The following is a 20,079-nucleotide window of genomic DNA, read 5'->3' as shown; positions in this document are numbered from 1 at the left end:
AAATGTATGTCAAAACTTGAAATTTAACCTTTTTAAAAACCTGTACTGCACATTAAAAATGGCTAACCAATGTAATTCTGAAAGTGTCATTACATGTAGGGGTGAGATGTATAAACAGTACCTAAGATGGCTCATGTGACACTTACGCATCAAACTGTTACTCCTTCAGACCAGTTATATACAATAACTTCCTGTTTTAGTAGAGTAGGACTTAATGGTATATTTACCTTGTATGAAGGCAAAAAGCAGAGCACACCCTTGGCCATGACCTGGCAGACATGGAGCAGCAGTGCACCCACCTCATCCTGGAAGGCATATGTTTCAGTATGTTGGAAGGTGGCACAGAGTTTTCTGCCATGTGGTCCTGCACCAACTGTGCCCACCCAAACCTAAAGAGAAGGCATAAGAAATCTCAGTTCATATCATCAATAGACAAAGTTTTGATATTAACTATGGCCCAAGGGCCTGTGGCACCACAAGGTTACTCTGTGGCTACCAGATAAAGCCTGTAGGTGGTCCCTTGTGCCAGCTAAGTGTTATCAGGTCTCTCTCAATGAATGAGACCATCTCAAATAGATTACCTGTCTAAATAAAGGCTAAATGAAGGAAAAAAAAAAATCAGCAAAGTCACTTTATAAACTCAATAATATCTGACTGGAAACAAATCTAACATGTCAACAAAATAAATACCACCACTGACATCACAATACTGAATGAAGAAAGTAACATTATGTAAGCATGAAGAACACAGACATTTTCATTTTGGTTTGTTTTGAACAGTTTGCTATTAGCTGTGCTATAGCAACGTGCTTGTGAAAAACCACGACTGTAAAAATTAACGGCAGTGAATGAGAAACTGAGGACAGAGCAGATTGAAATATCGCTTTCTACATGCTGAACATGTGTATTGACTTTGTATTGACAAAGGTTTTTTGCACTTACAGTAACAAGCAAAGTTGTTGTCAGCTAAAGTAATCTTGATGTTATTTTCCCTTCATCTGCACTGCGGCCTCTCTGTTGTTGTCTGATTTCACACTGTCATGTTTATGTGTGCCTGGCCTATATGAACTCCAAATGACGGAAATCCATTGTAGCAATAAAGAACTTTAATCCCCTTTAATCAAAAATCCCCTTGTATCATAATGAGCCTTTTGAATAACACATTCATTTTCATGTGCACTACCAGATTAGTGGTGACACTGAGTTATAATTCCAAGTCATCAATGTTTGTTTGTCTGGATTCTCCTGTCCTCTTGAGTCCAAACCACCAGTTATGATCTGTGACCTAGTCTGCCATATATTTATTATCTTTAGCATTAGTCAGATCAACCCCTGAACATCCACAGCTCCTTGTGTCAGCCTTCAGATGAGTATTATTGCAATCAAATGGTTAGACTCTGACATCTGCTGGACAAAAGTGGCACTGCGACAGAACTGGAGCAAATATAGGGTCAAAGTTTCCGACTCTTTGATACACCACTAGCTGATCTACCTGCTGACACATACACAGCTCTTCTTTCCCACTGTGATTAACCTTTTGGAGACCTGGGGCCTCATTTATAAAACCGTGTGCCGGAAAGGTGACTAAAGGTGACGTACAAACAAAGCACAGAAAGTGCTTACGCACAAAAATATCCTGATTTATAGCACAGTGTGCAAGCATGCATGTCCCACGCCTGTTTCCCTTTATAAATCACAATCAACTCGAAATGTGGCGCAGGTGAATGAGCGTCTTGCCCCACTCATAGATGCCTATAAATGGCTAGTGAAACACCCTGAATTAATATTCATTAACAAGAAACAGCACAAAGGAGAGCATGGCAAAAGTAGCCTTAAAAGGTAAAAAACGAAAGTTTACACAATGTGAAGTTGAAGTTCTTGTCGAGGAGGTTGATAACAGAAAGACAATGTTGTTTGGTGGACTCAATATGGACATTACTAAGGCTAAAAATGCAGCGGAGTAGCGGCTGGTGGCAGATGCTGCAAATGCTGACACCTCAGACTGTTTCCGTAGTCAAGAAGAAGTGGTCCAATATCAAGGTGTTAAGGCTATTTGCGGTGATTTATTTAGACAGAAAACTGAGGGATGTTTCAAGCTGTCAGACAGTTTCAGTGACTATCTGAAAAAAACAAATGGGGGATTCAGTTGCCATAGCTGTTTGACAAACAATCTGATCGTCTTGACTCGAATGGTTTCTTAAAATACATCTTGTTTTCATAAACAGGGGTGATAGCAAAAAAAAATCCTAAATCATGTAAAATGGAGGTTGAACCATGAACATAAATTACAGATTGCCTATAAAGCATTTTAAAAAATCAATCTATTGTCACTAAAACAACTGGAGATTGAAAACAAACTGATACATGGGTCTGATAACATTTTAATAAATCGACGTCATATGGGACAAGATGTAGCCTAAGTGTTTCTGTGACTTCCTGTACAAACTGAAGGCTGCTGGAAACTGTCGGGAAACTGTCCGACTTGACTGCGGCTTTTTGTCACCGCCCCCCACTGCAGCCGCCTGCTCTCGTCTACTTTCCAGGCGAGGCACAGTTCATCTCGAACAAGCCTATTAACAAGACAACACGATTTGTCATCGACGCCAGTATGTCAGCGGTGACTGCAACTCCCAGTAAATGCGTTACGTGCTTTATTGCACACACAGTGGCTTTATGACCGGGGTCTAATTCATGCCGTGATATGACTTTCTTGCCGCTGGTTACATACATCAATTTACGTGAGCGCAATGTGCAGAAACACGCACCCGGTTCCCTTAATTTTTTGCACCAGCTCCCAAAAGGCTTTCCGTCTATGCCTATCTTTTCTACCCGAGTACTTTATTGACGATCTGGACGTTTTCCCCGGGTTTCATTAACTAACTTTCCATCTTGATGAGAGTGTCTACGGCATGGGCTCCACTAGAATGTGAAGTTGGCTCTGAACCAAGTTTGCAATGATATCAAATTCACAACACTTACTCCTTTTCATCTTTCTGCCACGGGGTCGCAGTTTCTCGAGTTTACAGTTTTTGTGCATACGCACTGGTCAGATCTTCCGTGTTAGACCTCACATTTTCCCGTCAAGTTTGACTTTTATAAATCCCAAAGTTTGTGTTAAAAAGTGGTGTATGCCACTTTCTGTGTGTACACTGTTGTTGAAAGTCTGTCGCCCTAGTCCATGTGGTGTGTCCTGCAGCATTGCTCCTTGTCTGGCCCCCCCCCTCTTTTTTTTTTATGCTCTGTTCTTTCAACATTGGATTGTGTTGTTAATGTGCTAACTGGCTCAGTAGGCCTTTCTGAATGATGGCTGTAGTCTTTGTGGTGTGTTTATGTGCAACTTTCTGGCAGAGACACGGCAATATTGGGCGACACAGCAGGGGGCCTTCGTTGCTGCTAGTTCTCTAAAGTTGTTTGGTTTGTCTTGGCCTTTATTATTAAATCTGATAACCAGGAATAAATATCCCCTTATACAGTATACAGTCAGAGGAGCAACAAAATGCATATGCTGCATCATTGCCAGAGGCTCAGTAATCTGAGTAAAGCTACTGACCTGGGATTTGTTGATAACATGATTGGCCTCCAGCTGGATAGAGAATTTCACCCCAAGTTCAGAGGAGAAGGAGCCCATGGGTGACAGGGTTCCTGATGTCAGCACAATGCTGTGCACCGACCTACTCATGTCAGAGAAAGCCTGGGAGACACAAACACAGACTTAATGAACCTCCAATGGGTTTTTAAGCTGTAATTTATGCTACAGTCAAATCATATTAAGTTTGCAGTTGAGATTTTAGAGCTGGAAAAATCTTAAGTCTTTTTTCATTGTTGTGACACATTTTACCAGCACCTGGCAGTTAACATTTATTACAGACCATAATAAGTCATACATTAATTATGTTTATATAGATTTTAGTTATGTATCATTACAGCCTACATAACAGGATGTGCCATCTCTAAGCTCTCACCACAGCAGGGTTGAGGCACCAGAAGCTGAGTCTCAGTACTTCTGTCTTGACTCTGATGCTTTGGCGCTGTCTACGGTGTGACCTAACGATAAAGCCCTGGGCATCAGGGACATCTGGTGGTGCCTGGTTCATCCAAGCATAACTCTTCTGGAGAGCAATGCGGTAGTCTTCAGCAAACCTACAAACACACAGACAACTGAGCAATCGTTTAATTCTATACCCTGCACAACAGTTCATCTGAGGAATTGGCATGACTTAAGCCCTATTTGGACGGGATTAGTTTTACATAGGAACGTGGGGTAAAGTAATAATTACCAGAGATTTTAGTCCCGTCCGAATGTGCCATGTCAGTAATCATTACCGCATGATATCAGTAAAGATAACGCGACTTTGACCTTCTGTAAAAGGGTTCCGGACAATTACCTCAGGTAATACTAATCTTGTGTGAATAGACCAGCAGTAAATATGTGTGTTAGGGCTGTCAAAAAAAAAAAAAAAATCAAAGTTAGAAATATATTCAAATATATATATTTTTTTATAAGTTGGAACCTAAATTTGATAATTCGAATATCATTAATAATTAATTAATATGATCAATAATGTTGTATATCATGGCGAATCCCGTTCGGGCGGAGATGGCTAGCGCACAAGCCGGCCCAGAGAGGGATGCAGCGAGGGAGGGAGAGGCGCCGACGGAGGAGCCCGCTGCGCCAACACCACCCACTGCGCTGTCCACAATGTGTGACCTGTTCGGGGAGACATACAGGGAGAGTGTTGCACCTGCTGCCTCCCTGCCTTCCCTTTTTAAAGAAGAGATGAAACGTTACCAGAATGAGACACCACTACGTGCCGACCAGGATACTGAAGTATCCAAACATGGCTCAGAGAGTGAGGCAGAAGTTGGTCATACCTGGCACTATACTGAGGTCAGAACGGGTGTTTTCATCCGAGTGTCACGTTCATATTGTGCCAGCAATAAGCATCTTATTTTTTGTGTTTTTTATGTAAAAAAATAAATAAATAAATAAATAATAATAATAATAATAATAATAATGATTAAAGCTGCAAGCAGCTGTGATCGGGCCCTCGCTCCCCCATGAAACCGTGGGGGCCTGAGGCACATGGGGGCTGTGGCGCGAAGCAAGAAGGGAGAAAAAACCTGGCAGGAGCGAAAAACACACTGTTTTGTTCATCCACCAGGTGGCGCTACGAGCGTAACCAGATGTGGGCAGGTGCGTTCAGGGGTGGACACCTCATCACACGTGAAATTTCGAACAAATCGGACAATGCATGAAGAATTTATACCAAGTCGATGTTCCGTGGCGAAGGATAAAAAGTCATCGTCGCAGCAGCCTGCAACATGACAGGACACGTGTGTCACTGTGGAGATTCATCAACTTGATCGTCATATGGCCACAAAATGTAGTTGATCAGGTCAGGAGCTTGAGGTTGGTGTTTGTCAGTGTAAAAGATGGCATTTCCTGTTTCCACAAGAGGGTGCCATGAGCGAGATTGCCTACGAGCATGTGGAGGCATTGAGGGCCGGGCTCTTATCATGTACAGAAATTTTGAAGCAGTTTGGATGAAGTATGTGGGAGAGAGAGCTGCTTGAATATGCATGGTGATGGATCAAAAATGGCAGCGCCATAGCAGCCATGCCCTTTGACCTACAGACATGCAGAGAACAACTTTTGATCAGCATGGTCTCTGGATGATCTGTAAAAAATTTGAAGTTGATTAGATGAAATCCCTAGGACTAGTTCGTTAAAATAGAACATGTGGAAATCACGCCAAAATGACAAGTCAAAATCAAAATGGCCGACTTCCTGTGTGGAGTAGGCCATTGGTGCCAGAGACTTTTATGTGCGTCTGGACAACATACACATGTGAACCAATTTTCATGTTCCAACTCCAAAAAAAACCCTATGGGGAGGGTTTTTTGAAAATTTCAAGGGGACGCTATAGAGGCATTTTGTCCCCCCCATGGGCGACGCCCCTATCAGATGCAAGAGCTCACCGTTCTTGACTTGTGTATCAATTTTCATGAGGATATGAGAATGCTGAAGCCATCAAAGAGCCAAAGGTATTTAGTGGCGAGGGATCGATAGTCGCCACGCCGCCACACGGACACCATTAGACATAGCTCCACAGCGTTCATCAGGTAGCTTCACCAACTTGTTCTGCATGCATTAGAAGTGGAATGAAGTTGATGCTGCCAGGTTTGTATCATCAGTACATGTTAAAGTAAAAACTGGTCACTTCCTGTTACCACCGGGGGGCGCAATGAGTAAAATGGGATATTAACATATCGGGGCGGAGCCATCATCATGTCCAGCAAGTTTGTCACGCCCTAGCGGTCACACCCCTTGACATAGGGAAAAGCTTTTAATAACTTTTGATCAGCATGTTCTCAGGATGATCTGTACCAACTTTGAAGTCGATCGGACGAAATCCCTAGGAGGAGTTCGTTCAAATTTAAGTTGTGGAAATCGCCATAATGAAAAAATTCAAAACAAAATGGCCGACTTCCTGTTGGGATTTTACCATGATGTCAGGAGACTTTTTTGTGCGTCTGAGTATGATACATATGTGTACCAAATTTTGTTTGCCTACGACAAACTAACTCCAATGGGGAGGGTATTTTGAAAATTTGTAGGGGGCGCTATTTCAGCATTTCGCCCCGACCATGTGCAACCGTCCAAAAATATCGAATTTCGGATGTGGCCGGACGAATGTGGAAAGTTAAAAGCATTTTCAAATTTGGGAAAGGGGCGAAATTGGGGCACGAAATGTCGCAAGAACAATAATAATTAAAGCTGCAAGCAGTGATTAACGGGCCCCCGCACCTTCACACAACTCGGGGGGGTTGGCAGGACGTCTTCTGACGTGTCAATTCATTTCTGTCAAAGTTAGACATCGCATGCAGGAGTGACTTGGCATATCCCTGATACAGTGCTGGAATGACATATTTCACATTTTGTATCACTTTCTCTTCCCACTAGAGGGAGTTGGAGAGCGCAGTAATTATACATCATGTTTTTATACATCAAATATACACCACAGCATTTAACTTTCAGATAAATCAAAAGATAAGTGTTTAAGACCTACTTCCTGTAACCACTAGGTAGCACTATGAGTATCAGCACACATAGACACTAATGATATGTCATGTTTGTGTACATCAAATACACACCACAGCACTGAAATTTCAGGTTAATCCAAAGATAAGTGTCAGGAAAGAAGTACTTCCTGTTTCATGGTGAGACATCAAAAGTAAACCCTCTGCAGCATGCATAGACACTAATGATATGTCACGTTTGTGTACATCAAATATAGACCACAGCACTGAAATTTCAGGTGAATCCAAAAGTGTCTGGTAAGAAATACTTCCTTTCACCACTGGGAGGCGCTATGACTATCACGGAATATTGTCATATAAATGTGTTCAGAGTGGGACAAATATGAATCATGCCAAGTTTGGTGGACAATGGACCATTTACTCCAAATTTATAGCAATTTCCTGTTTCATGACGAGACATCAAAAGTAAACCTTCTGCAGCGCGCATAGACAATAATGATATGTCACGTTTGTGTACATCAAATATAGACCAGAGCACTGAAATTTCAGGTGAATCCAAAAATAAGTGTCTGGTAAGAAGTACTTCCTTTCGACACTAGGTGGCGCTATGATTATAAGGAAATATGGTAATGAGAATGTGTTCAGGGCAGGACTAATATGAATCATGTGAAGTTTGGTGAAGATTGGACCATTTATGCCAAAGCTACAGCAATTTCGTTTTTCATGGCGAGACCTCAAAGACATCAAAGAATGTATAAAGTAGCGTTCTGTTGCCAGTAGGTGGCGCTATGGCGGTGATTCAAAATTCCTCTGTAGATGTGTTCAGGGCTGGACTGTCATCATATGTGTGAAGTTTTGGCAGGATATTCCCACGTGGAGTCAAGTTACAGCAACGTTTATCATCACAGTGAAACATCAAAGTTCGCCGCCAGGCCATGGCCACGCCCGTCGACAAAAACTCATAGTTTCCACAATAAAGCGTCATCAACATCTTATGACTTTTTTGACCAAGTTTGAGATGGATCTGGTCAATTCTGGACATGGACATGTAGAGGCGTTCAGGACGGGACTGGCATCAATCCTGTGAAGTTTGGGCAAGATTGGACCATGTATGCTGGAGTTATAAACTACTTCCTGTTTAGTGGCAAGACCCCTAACTTTGACGCCATCCCACGGTCACACGCATTGACGAAAACTCAAGCTTTTGATGACTTTTCATCTTCAAGGTCTTGGGATGGGACAGACCAAGGTTTGAAGTCGATCGGATGAAATCTCTAGGACTAGTTCGTTCATTTATGACCCCTGGAAATGGCCAAAAATGCACCAAAATTGCACAGTAAATTCAAAATGGTCAACTTCCTGTTGGGTTTGGAGCATGCCTCCAAGAGGCTTTTTTGTATGTCTCTGAGCGTTACATAAGCCTGCCCAGTTTCATATATGTAGGATAAACTAGCTTCAGGGGCTGTTTCCTCAAACTTTTGTAGGGGGCGCTACTGAGCCATTTTTGGAACCTGCACACGAGGCCCTTAAAATATCAAATTTTTCACCAGTCCTGAGATGTGTGCAAAGTTTCATGACTTTTCAGGTATGTTAAGCCTCCCAAAAAGGCAATTCATTTGGAGGAAGAAGAAGAATAATAAAAAATCCTTGCATTTCAATAGGGTCCTCGCACCGCTAGGTGCTCGGGCCCTAATAATAATAATAATAACTAGAACTGCAAGCAATTATGAACGGGGGCCAAGCCCCTCCCCGTGCGACTCGGTCCCCACGTCCTGCGGAGCCCATGGAAGTTGTCCCCGAAGGACGACGGGCTCTGGGCTAGCGCGTGTTTATGAATGTGTCATTTAAAATGTGGAAGTGCCTTTGCATCTGTTATAGCGCCACCTATAGACTGATTTGTGACGAATTTGGCACAAAGCCTCTGGATGACCTCGGGAACGAGTGACTTAAGTTTGATGTTGAAAGCATCTACTTTGAGCGAAATATGAAACAATGTGTGTTTTTTAGCTAGCAAAAAAGATTGTTTGGTTGTAACGAGCGCATTTTTTGGAGTGCCAAAATTCTTTTGATAACTTTTCATCAGACACATCTGGAGATTCTATGTGCAAAGTTTCAGGCAGGTGGCACTTAAAATGTAGGAGGAGTTCGAAAAAGTAGGTTTTGGACATGTGGCGAATTAGCAAAGAGAATGTGCAGCAGAAGTGGGCGGGGCCTGTGTCAGAAAACCCAGCTGTATCCAGGGAACACATGGATATAATGTTTGTGAAAGTGTCATTTAAAATGTGTAAGTTGCAGGCAAAAATGCGGTTGCATCCGTTATAGCGCCACCTAGTGGAGTACATGTGCAATTTTTGGTACGGAAGATCTGTGTCCTATTCTATATGTACTCGTAAAATTTCAAAGCCCTCAGCATAATAGTTTGGCTGACATTAATGTTTGTTGTTTATCTTGTAATAAGCCACGCCCACATTGACCAGTCATGACCACCTTCAAGATATGACCTCAGAATTGGCCCTACATCATACCAACCGAATTTCGTAGAAATCGGTGCAGCCGTTCAAGAGATATAAACTTACCAATGATCTCAAATTTGGTGTTAATAGCATTTAGTTTGACCGAGATGTCCAACAGTTTGCATTTTTATAGCTAGCTATAGAATAGTATAGTTAATAATTTGCGCATTTTTTGACCGACTAAAATTCTTTTGATAACTTTAGATCAGATCCAGTAGGAGTGTATATGTCAAGTTTCACGCAGATTGGACAAAATCCCAAGGAGAAGTTCGAATAAGTAGGTTTTCCAAATTTCGCGATTTTGCAAAAAAACTTCTTAGGCGCAAGTGGGGGTGGCGTATGGCAAAGTAATTCAGCTCTATTCAGGGAAGCTGGGGATACAAGATTTTTGAATGTGCGTCATATGGTGTGGGAGCTATAGGCAAAAACACATTGGCCTAGGTTAAAGCGCCCCCTGCAAGCAGATATACATAGTTTTTTGCGTCTGAGGTACGTGCAGGGGTCTGGACCACCCCTCCAAATTGCATCGCCCTCCCTTGCACGGTTTAGCCTGCAGCACCACTTTTACCTACAGAAGAATAAAAATAAAAATCTTTACAAAAACAATAGGGTTCCTAGCACCGCTGGTCCTAGGAAACGCGTCTGCTTGCATACACGTTCCCTCGGCCCCTCGGGCCTGGCCCCCTAATAAACAGCGCGATTACAATAGGGTCCTACGGACAACTTTGTCGTCACTCGCGCCCTAATAATAATAATAAACAGCGCGATTTCAATAGGGTCCTCCGCAGATGACTTTGTCGTCGCTCGGGCCCTAATAAACAGCGCAATTACAATAGGGTCCTCACGGACGACTTCGTTGTTGCTCGGGCCCTAATAAACAGCACGATTACAATAGGGTCCTCACGGATGACTTTGTTGTCGCTCGGGCCCTAATAAACAGCACAATTTCAATAGGATCCTCTGCGGACGACTTCATCGTCACTAGGGCCCTAATAATAATAAACAGCGCGATTTCAATAGGGTCCTCGGACAACTTCGTCGTCACTCGGGCCCTAATAATAAATTCTAATATTATTCGAACTCTACTAAATTAAGTCGAAAATATTCTAACTCAATTTCATAGTGCTTTTGACAGTCCTATCATAAGCACATGACGGCAGGAGGGGACGGTGGTGCGTGAATGGATCTACCCCTCCCACTTGTGGTAGTTACTGATATTATAGTTATAGTATAGTAGTTATAGTACTGATATTTCTTATCCCGTGCAAATCGGCCATTAATATTACTGACGTCCTGTGGTAAAGTGACATTACCCCACGTGCCCAGGTAAAACTAATCCTGTCCGAATAGTGCTTAAGACGTCTAGTTGACATCTTTGTTGTGTCTGACCTGCAGGTGTCTTCAGAGGAAAGGATGAAGCCCAGCACCATGAAGAGGTTTTTGAGGACAGTAGAGGAAGCTGAGCTGATGGTTGGTACCTCAACGACATCCTCTTTACCATTGATAACACCAACATGCTCCTCTTTCTCCAACACTGCTGCCAGGTTTTGCTGTCACATGGAAACACAGTGGAATATGTGAGAAAAAAACAACGTTGTGGATAATTACAAATAATTACCAAAATAAGAACATGCAGCACATATTAACATTTTAGATATACATTTTTTCAAAAGTCAAAAAAGTCCTGTGCACACCAAAACAGTCTTAGAGAGGTGTGTAGGTGGGGCAAACAATGAATCCAAAGAAGAACACCTGCATACTGTCTGCACTTGCAGAAAAAGGTTGAATTTAATAGACTACAATGATTTGGACCTTCATCAGGTAGATGATCTCTATGTACCTGATGAAGGTCCATGACCGAAACGTTGTAGGTGAAAACACCAGAGATGTCACCATATATTGTATGGGAGTCATCAAAGGCATATTTAAGGGGCCAAACAATTTTAAATTGCACAAATAACAAAAAGGTTGTCTCTTAATATTTTCAAAATTGACAGATGAGATACTAGAATTAGACGTGTAGTCACTCCTCAAATGCAGATATAATTAAAAAACGTTTGTCATTACAGACAGAGTTTGATCTCTTGTCTACTTGACAGGCTGAATACCTTATTTCCAAATCAAAACATAGCTACTATGAACACAGGGAAAAGGCTGGGCAAACACTTGGCAATCAGAACCATGCAGAGTGGCAAATCTCCAGGGCCAGATGGTTTCCTAGCTGATTTAAAAGAAAAAATCTAATACACTTTCCCCTTTGTTACTGTTGATATTTGAAGAGTATTATACCTCAAATTCCTTATCTCCAACCATGTGTAAAGCAGTTATTTCTCTTTTATTTAAAATGGATAAAAACCCTTTCAATTGCAGTCCATTTCACCCTGCCTCGCTGTTGAATACAGATGCCAAAATTCTTGCTAAAATGTTGGCACGCCGCTTTGAAAAGGTTACCCCCTTTATCATTGCACCCGATCAGACAGGATTTATAAAGAATCATTACAGAGCCAGAGCTCTTCTATCAAGGGTATTCACTGGGCAGGTTCAGAACATGAAGTTTTGCTTTACGCAGACGACATGTTATTATTCATAACAGACACCCTCTCAGGTTTTCCTGATTTACTGACTTTACTTGCAAAGTCTGGAAAATTATCTGGCTATGGAGTTTACCTTCAGAAAAGTGAACTCATGCCCATTACCTCTGTGCATTTTGGGTCTGCTCCCTTTAAAACCAGCCCCAAAAAATAGAGATATATAGGTATTTGGGTTACACATGACCATAAAGCTCTCTGTAAGGCTAATGATCAACCCCAAATACCATTAAATCAGCCTATCTCAACTTTCACTTCTAATCCAGTGGTTATCCACTCACGTAAAACCTGGTATCAGTTTAGACAGTCTTTCAATCTCACTGACCTCTCTTATTCTGCACCTGTAACAAGATATCAGATGTTCACCATATCAGTGATATGGTATAACCATGGGGATACTGTCACAATTGATGGTGCTTCTATATGTTATTATGATTTATCTTAACGTCCTCTGCGTTGGAGTGGAGGGACTTCATGGCAACTCTGGAAGCCGCCTCAGCCAAGTTACACTCACTCGTGAGTTTGTCCTATCATTACGCATGGCCAAAGGAGAAGTCCCCACGAACATTCCGGAGGAGCTGCATGTACAGCGCTGTCCAGATCACAAGCCTTCCCGACGACAAAGGGGGAAAAGAGGAAGAATACGTCGGAGGCTCAAAACCATGAGCCTTGACAATCAGCGCAGGCTTCCTCCACTGCTTACTGTCCTGCTATCCAATGTTCAGTCTATTAGAAATAAGATAAACAACACTGGAAGCATGGGCTAGAATCAAGACAGAAGTTAAGGAAACTTGTCTTCTTGCTTTTACTGAAACGTGGCTCTCTGACTTGGACCGTGATGACTCAGATCACTCAGCGGGTTTGGTAGCCCGCTTCGGTTGGACCGCTCACTGGAGATCACAGGAAAATCACGAGGAGGGGGAGTCTGCTTCTACATTAACCAGAGATACTGTAACACTGCTATTGTACGAGAGAGGATATGGTCTTGTGATACTGAACTCCTTTCAATCTCTCTCCGTCCATACTATCTGCCTTGAGAGTTCCAGCAGCTGTTTTTTTTACTATTGTTTACATTCATTCGTGGGCTAATGTGTCAGCCGTTGCTCAGCTGATTGCTGTCTAACCCAAAGACTGGACGCTATCTGCCCTGATGCTCCAGAGTTTAGTCTTGGTGATTTTAATCGATGAACCTTGAGTAAAACCCTGAGGATGTATGAACAATATGTATCTTGCACCACCACACAAAAAAACTCAATGATTGACCTGTGTTATGGATCGGTGCACAATGCTTTTAAGTCCATACCAATGCCCTCCCTCGGTGGGCATTGGTCCACAATAGTGTGGACCTGATGCCTGTGTATAGCCCACCTTCAGGCATCTGAAATGTACAGAGAAGGAGGTTAAGACTAATGATAACGATAGTGTCTCATCTTTGCAAGCATGTTTTGACTGCACCGACTAGGGATGGGCATCAATTTTCAATTATCAATGATTGATTGTTAAGGATTTTGATCGATCACAAATAATTTTGCTCGATAGTCGCAGTGTTTCCCCTACAAAGCTACAGTCCCGGCAAGCCGCCGTGCCTAGAAGATCCCCTGCCGGACCTATTCCAGGCAAAGAAAACATAAACAGACAGACGCTCTCATGGCCCTCCAAAGCCTCGGCAACTTCCCTTGAGGCCTTTGAAAACACTACGCCATTGAAAGACAGAGGTTTCGCTGAAAACTGAAGCCTGTAACCACTGGCTGGCAACAGTTGTAAACACCCAGGGGTGAACTGCGCATGCGCGCCATTCTTCCTCTTTGGCCTGGGGGGGTTGAAGCTCAAAACTGGGGCAGCTGCGCTCTCTTGCGGTGACAGTCTGCACTGTACTCTTTTGTTTTCTCTCTTTTGAAATACTCACGTATCAATTCATCTATAATTGATCGTTAATTTTGATGATCGAATAATGAATTTTGATCGTTTGCCCATCCCTAGTACCGACTGGGAGTGTTTCTCTGACACTTGCCAGGATATTAACGAGCTGTGTGACACTGTGTCCCCCTCTATCTCTTTTTGTGAGGAATTAGCTAGCCCAACTAAAAAAGGTTGTTACATACTCAAATAACAACCCATGGATTACTGAAGACCTCAAATCTGTTCAACAAAAAGAAAAAAATCTTCTATACAGGGAATCCTCATGAGCTGAAAGACATTTCCAGAGAAGTACGCAATAGTTACGGCAAAAATGAATTATAGCAGAAAAATTGAAGCACAGTGTAATAACGGTGACCTCAATGCAGCCTCAATGTATCATCAAATGTAGACTTGCACCAATTTATCGGAGTAAATGATTCCGGCCAGAGAATCAGGGTTGAGAGGATACTTTAATTTTCAATGCAGGAGGTTCACAAGTGTAGCGTGTGTGTGTGTGTGTGTGTGGTTCTGAAATAAACAAAAGGAAAAATAGCTTTACACTCAATTCTTACAAATATGCATATACAATCTGTAAACATGGGTGGCTTCTCACCTTAATCATTCATGCACACACATCAAAAGAGAGAACGACAAAGTTGTTAATTGTCCGTGTTAAACTTAAAGGAGCGGAGCTCTCGCTGTAGCATGGTGCTGCTTGAAACTGACAAGGCGCGTGTCTGCGTGCCAAAGATGCACGTGTCTGCGTCCGCGCACTTACTGACAGAAGCATTCTCACAGGAGCGGCAGCCTGTTCAAATGTGCACCTTTTTTCTCGTTGTTAAAATAAGAATGTCCATAACACTGCATTTTGTGGATGTAAAGCCCTCTGTGAATTTGATGGGTTTTTTTTCCTGTTAAAATGTTCTAATAAAGAAAAGATAGAAAATACTGCAATATCTTGTGTGCTGTAAAGTGGTTTGAAAAAAATGAAATAGGAATCGACCAAAATTGGAACTGGCCGTCCAAACACTCTGCAAATCGGAAATCGGTATCAGCCCAAAAAAGTGTAATCAGTGCAAGTCTAATCAAATGTATGGCCTCAATCAACCAGTCTCCACACGAGACCAAGCAAACTAAAAAGGTTGAGGGAGTGGATGACAAGGATTTGCCAAACACCTTCAATTCCTTTTTTTCACGATTTGAAAGGCCTCATACTACAGCAAATGTCCTCCAACTGAGAGACTCCTTGGCACCCTGTAAAGATATTGCCATATCCAAGGAATATGTCACAAGAAAACAAACATTTGGAAAGCTGCTGGCCCTGACAGGATCTGTGGGCGTACTCTCCGCTTTCTCTTCCAGTTGTGTGTTGACAACTGTAAACTGCCCTCTATCTGGAAAAAATCTATAATAATTCCTTTTCCAATATCAAAAAACCCAAGAGAATTAAATGAGTTTAGGCCTATTGTACTTATATCATTCGTGATGAAAACCACTGAAAATTTAAAAGAAGAAATCACATCCCATGTTGTAAGGAAACTTGATCCCTTAGGGGAAAGGGGTAGATGATGCCAAACTGTTTATCCTGGACAGAGTGTAAGCACTTTGAAAAACCTAAAACATTTGCAAGAATCTTATTTGCTGACTTCTCAGCTTTTAATAAAATGCAACCCCACTTATTGATTAATTATCTTGCTTTCCATTTTCAGCTACCTGACCAGCTTTTATGGTGGATTTTAAACTTTTTAACTGACAGACCACAACAAGTGCTAATAAATGGCATAAAGTCCAATACCCAGATATTGAAGACAGGGTCACCCCAGGGTTGTGTCCTTTCTCCCCTGCTTTTCATATTGTACACAGATAGCTGCTGGTAGGGATGTCCCGATCCAGCTTTTTCACTTCCGATCCGATACCGATATTACAGCCTTGAGTTTTGGCCGATACCGATCCGATCCAAACGCATATTATACATATTCACTTATTTTGTTGTCAGTCATGTTAGAAAAGGTTTGATCAAGCAATATTACTCTAACAAGAACAACTACTTAATCAGGTTAGTTAGAATGATCCACAACAGTTGGTATGAGAAACTGACCCATTTATTGTTAACAGTGTTAAATACACAAACTTTAAACTTGAACATTAACATTAAATAAAAAATATAGCTGGTTTGCTTTGGCTGCTTTGGCCCCTTAATAAATAGAAAATAAATCAACACAAGAAATCTTTAAAATGTCTAACACTGAAATTAAAATAGCAGCAAGACTCCACACACTTGTGCTTTGGCCCCCTAATAAATAAAAAAAAGATTAACGCCACAAGACATTGTTGACATTTAACAAACGATGCAGTCTTTCCTTTTCAGTTATTTTTGTAGTGTCAGTGCCAGCCTGGTGCACAGGCACACAATATTGTACAACTGTTTAAACAAGCAATAGTCCATCCATGGCTCCAATTTCACTAAGTGTGCCCAAAACAATGCCATCAGTGCTCTTTACTTAAACAGTAAGAGTGTAAACCAAATAAAAATATCACTCTCAAAAAACCAGAGCCGAAAACAAATAATCAGTTAAGTAAGTTGACCGCTACTCCTCCTACCCTTCGTGTGTGTCTGCTGTCTGCATGCTGGCTTGGTGGATTGATAGTAAGTGCCGGAGGGGATCACTGGAATGGACTGCTTGAATCACGGTGCGCTGGGCTGGCCGGAAAACCTGAATCGGATTCTGTGAAAAACTGGATCGGAGTTCTTGGATCGGCATTTTTCCATGCAGTCCAATCTGATGCCGATGCACGTTTTTTGTTAATATCAGCGGCCGATACCGATCCAAATATCGGAAAAGCGGGGCTGAACTGAAAACCAGGATGATTCATAATAAAGAAGTCGAGATTGTGGATAATTACAAACATTTTGGTACAGTATTTGACTTGCAGTTGGATTTTGAAATAAACAGACACAATTGTCAAACGAGGACAGCAAAGGATCCACCTTCTGCATAAACCAAACTCTTAACATCTGTAACACTGTGCTGAGTGTCTTTTATTCTTTTACTGAAAGTCTTCTAACTTTTTCTTTTACATGCTGGTATAATGGGTTGACAGTGAAAGACAGGAATAGCGTAAACAATATTGTCAAAATTTGCTCCAAAATCAGCAGAGTCCAGCAGAGGGACTTGGGGTCAATCTGGGAGAAACAGATGTCCCAGACAGCAAAGGGCATTATTCACCAACCTAGCCATGTCTTGCACAGTGAATTTACTGTATTGCCCTCAGGCCGTCATTTCAAAGCTCCTCTCACAAAAACGAACTGCTACTCAATGTCCTTCACACCCTCTGCTATCAAGCTATTCAACTTCAGCAGAAGTATTTTAGATCCATGAAGAATATTTATTATTAACTTATCTTCACTTATTTATTTATTTATCTATTTATTCATGACTATTCATAAACTTATATACATTAGCTGTTTTTTTCCTTGTGGTCTGTAGTTTTTTGTGTGTGTTTTTTTATGGTCTTTTATGGTCTTTATGCGGTTCTTACCCATTTTTGTATTAATTAATATTACTGCACTATATTACATGTCTCTGCTGTAACACTAACTGTGAGCTGTGAATGAACTGTGAGTGTGTGTACTGTACTGGGTGAACTGCGAAACCGAATTGCCTTGCCTAAAGGATAAATAAAGTTGTCTGAACTGAACTGAACTGAACTGAACTGAACATCAGAAACAGGTTTGCCTCCTTTGTACCACTATTACAGAAATGTAATCTTCATAAGATCCATTTCTATAGGTAATTACAAATTAGAAGTTTTGTGGATTCTAACTCTGCCTACTTCCCATTATGTCCTCCTGTAACTCTGCTGGACACGATTTATAAATGTAAAGTTAACACAAAACAATTTATCAGCAGAATCTATACAATACCTAACCCACATAATGTGAACAGTCTGGATTCTCTTCGACACAAATGGGAAACAGACCTAGATTAAACAATTCTATAAACAGTTTGGCAAAAATTATAGAGAGAATTTACTCCTCCTAAATATGCCTTAAGCAAACCGTGGTTCAGTTTAAAATAGTGTATTGTCTTCACTGGACTAAAGACAGATTATCTAAGATTAAGACAGAAACTGACCCTACATGTGATCGATGCAAGCAAGCTCCTGCCACACTGATACACATATTTTGGTCATGTCCCAAGCTATACAACTTTTGGCAATCTATCTTTGAGACATTACGTAGAATGTGTGAGAAATCAATACACCCATCCCCACTGATTTCATTATTTGGTGTGGTTCCAGTGGATGCCACACTCCCTGGGTGCTATATAAATATGATGGCCTTTTGCTCACTGTTGGCCAGGAGGCTTATTTTGTTCAACTGGAAGAATGCTCTCCCTCCAACATAAAGCCAATGGATTAGAGAGGATATGAATCCCATCCACCTAGAAAAAATTAGATATACTATTAGGGAGTCAACCAGAACATTTTATATCACCTGGCAGCCATTTATTTCTTTTGTAGAAGGTATGCCAGGTACCTGTATGTAATCCAAGTGTGTGTGTATGTGTCATATTATCAATAGTGCAGGGAGTGGCAGAGAGACTCCCCTAGAGAGGTGCTGGAGCAAAGAAAAGCAAAGTGGGAGGCTGTGAAGAACCATTTCAGAGATGCAGCCAAAAATATACCACTTGGCTCACCAGGATATGTGCCACGCCCAGCACCCCCGAACATCCTCTTCAACACCTCTCCACCATAGTGGGGCAGATAACTGTAATAATCGTTCATTTGTGGAAACAAGCACCAAAATTGGCACACATACTCCTTGGGGATTGCTCTTTTGATAAAACCCGTTAGCCACCTAAAAATTCATGATGGCCGCCATTTTTCAAGATGGCCGCCATTGACTATACAGTAATACTGCATTTCGCAATAAAATCGCATAGACTTATCCTATTTGAATGATATTGGTGTCAAATCATACATTTTTCACTATGTAGAATCCAAATTTGGACCCTTGGACTCACTCACTGGCTTCCTTGTACCATATATCAGTGCTGTCTAATAAGCCCCGCATCAGTTAGCTAGTGTAGATTACATGTAGTAATAGCGCTGTGGGGTCACTCTTTGTCTAGTCTCTACCCTTTGACCTGCTCGACTTGGGAAACCCTGCCAGGAGTACAAGACTCCCGCCGACAAAGCTCTAGGGGTCATGGAGACACTCAAACTGCCTTCGAGGCAGGTTTTTTTTTGTCTTTTCCTTTTTTAAATTTTTTTTGTCTTTTTCTTTTTATTATTATTATTATTATTATTATTATTTTGTCTTTTCCTTTTATAATTTTTTTTCACATGTAGGCAGGAGGCCTATACTTGTTTTTCACTCATTGTCTTGCTGCCTGGATTAATAGGCCTTACACTACAATGCTTCTAAACCTCGCATCTGCAGCTGCACAGTGCCGTGCAGGTCAGACCAAAGCAGTAACATTTGCATCGACCGCAGCATTCTGACTTGCATCCACACTTGGTCAGCTGCTGGCAACTCTCTGCAATGGGGGGGAGCTCTGTCCAAACAATCTGCCATAGATCTCCTTTCTTGGTCCAGCCCCAGTTGGCAGGAGTCTGTGTTTCTGGTTGACGTGTTGACTGACTCCAGATGCAGCCCGCCTGGTAGGCAGCACGCTTCACATGCTGCTTCAGCGCTGATTGGGTCGGAGGAATGGCTTCATACGGCCTCTGCTTCCGAGCAAACATGTCCAACCTCGCATCATCGACACCTTCAGCTGTGCTGGATCTGTCGTACATCATGACCACGAACTTCTCCAAGGTCTTCAGGTCTTCATCATCCACTACCGGTGGATACTGGCTGAGTTTGCTGAAGACACCGGAAGCCTCATCACAAACAGCCCAGGTTTGCCAAGCAGACTTTTTCCCTTTGCCACGGAATGCTGAAACGACATCGCAGCCAGTGAAGGCATGGAAGAAAAGCATCCCTTTGCTCTTTTCTGCAAGAGTGCAACACAAGTCATGTACAGGAACCC

General features: G+C 41.9%; 1 protein-coding gene across 1 annotated transcript in view; it reads right to left on the bottom strand.

The window, feature by feature from the left end:
* The window catches only part of brip1 (BRCA1 interacting helicase 1), a 215,084-nt gene that overhangs the window by 96,829 nt on the left and 98,176 nt on the right, over positions 1–20,079 (bottom strand). The window contains exons 11-14 of the mRNA XM_049576740.1: positions 10,944–11,104; positions 3,963–4,140; positions 3,551–3,691; positions 228–389 (exon numbers count right to left, since the gene is read on the bottom strand). Coding sequence (XP_049432697.1) covers positions 228–389; positions 3,551–3,691; positions 3,963–4,140; positions 10,944–11,104 — 642 coding nt within the window. The remainder of the gene's footprint in view (positions 1–227; positions 390–3,550; positions 3,692–3,962; positions 4,141–10,943; positions 11,105–20,079) is intronic.

The sequence above is a fragment of the Epinephelus fuscoguttatus genome, linkage group LG5, assembly GCF_011397635.1.
Source record: "Epinephelus fuscoguttatus linkage group LG5, E.fuscoguttatus.final_Chr_v1".
Lineage (NCBI taxonomy): Eukaryota > Metazoa > Chordata > Actinopteri > Perciformes > Serranidae > Epinephelus > Epinephelus fuscoguttatus.
This window is presented reverse-complemented; position numbering and strand designations above follow the sequence as displayed.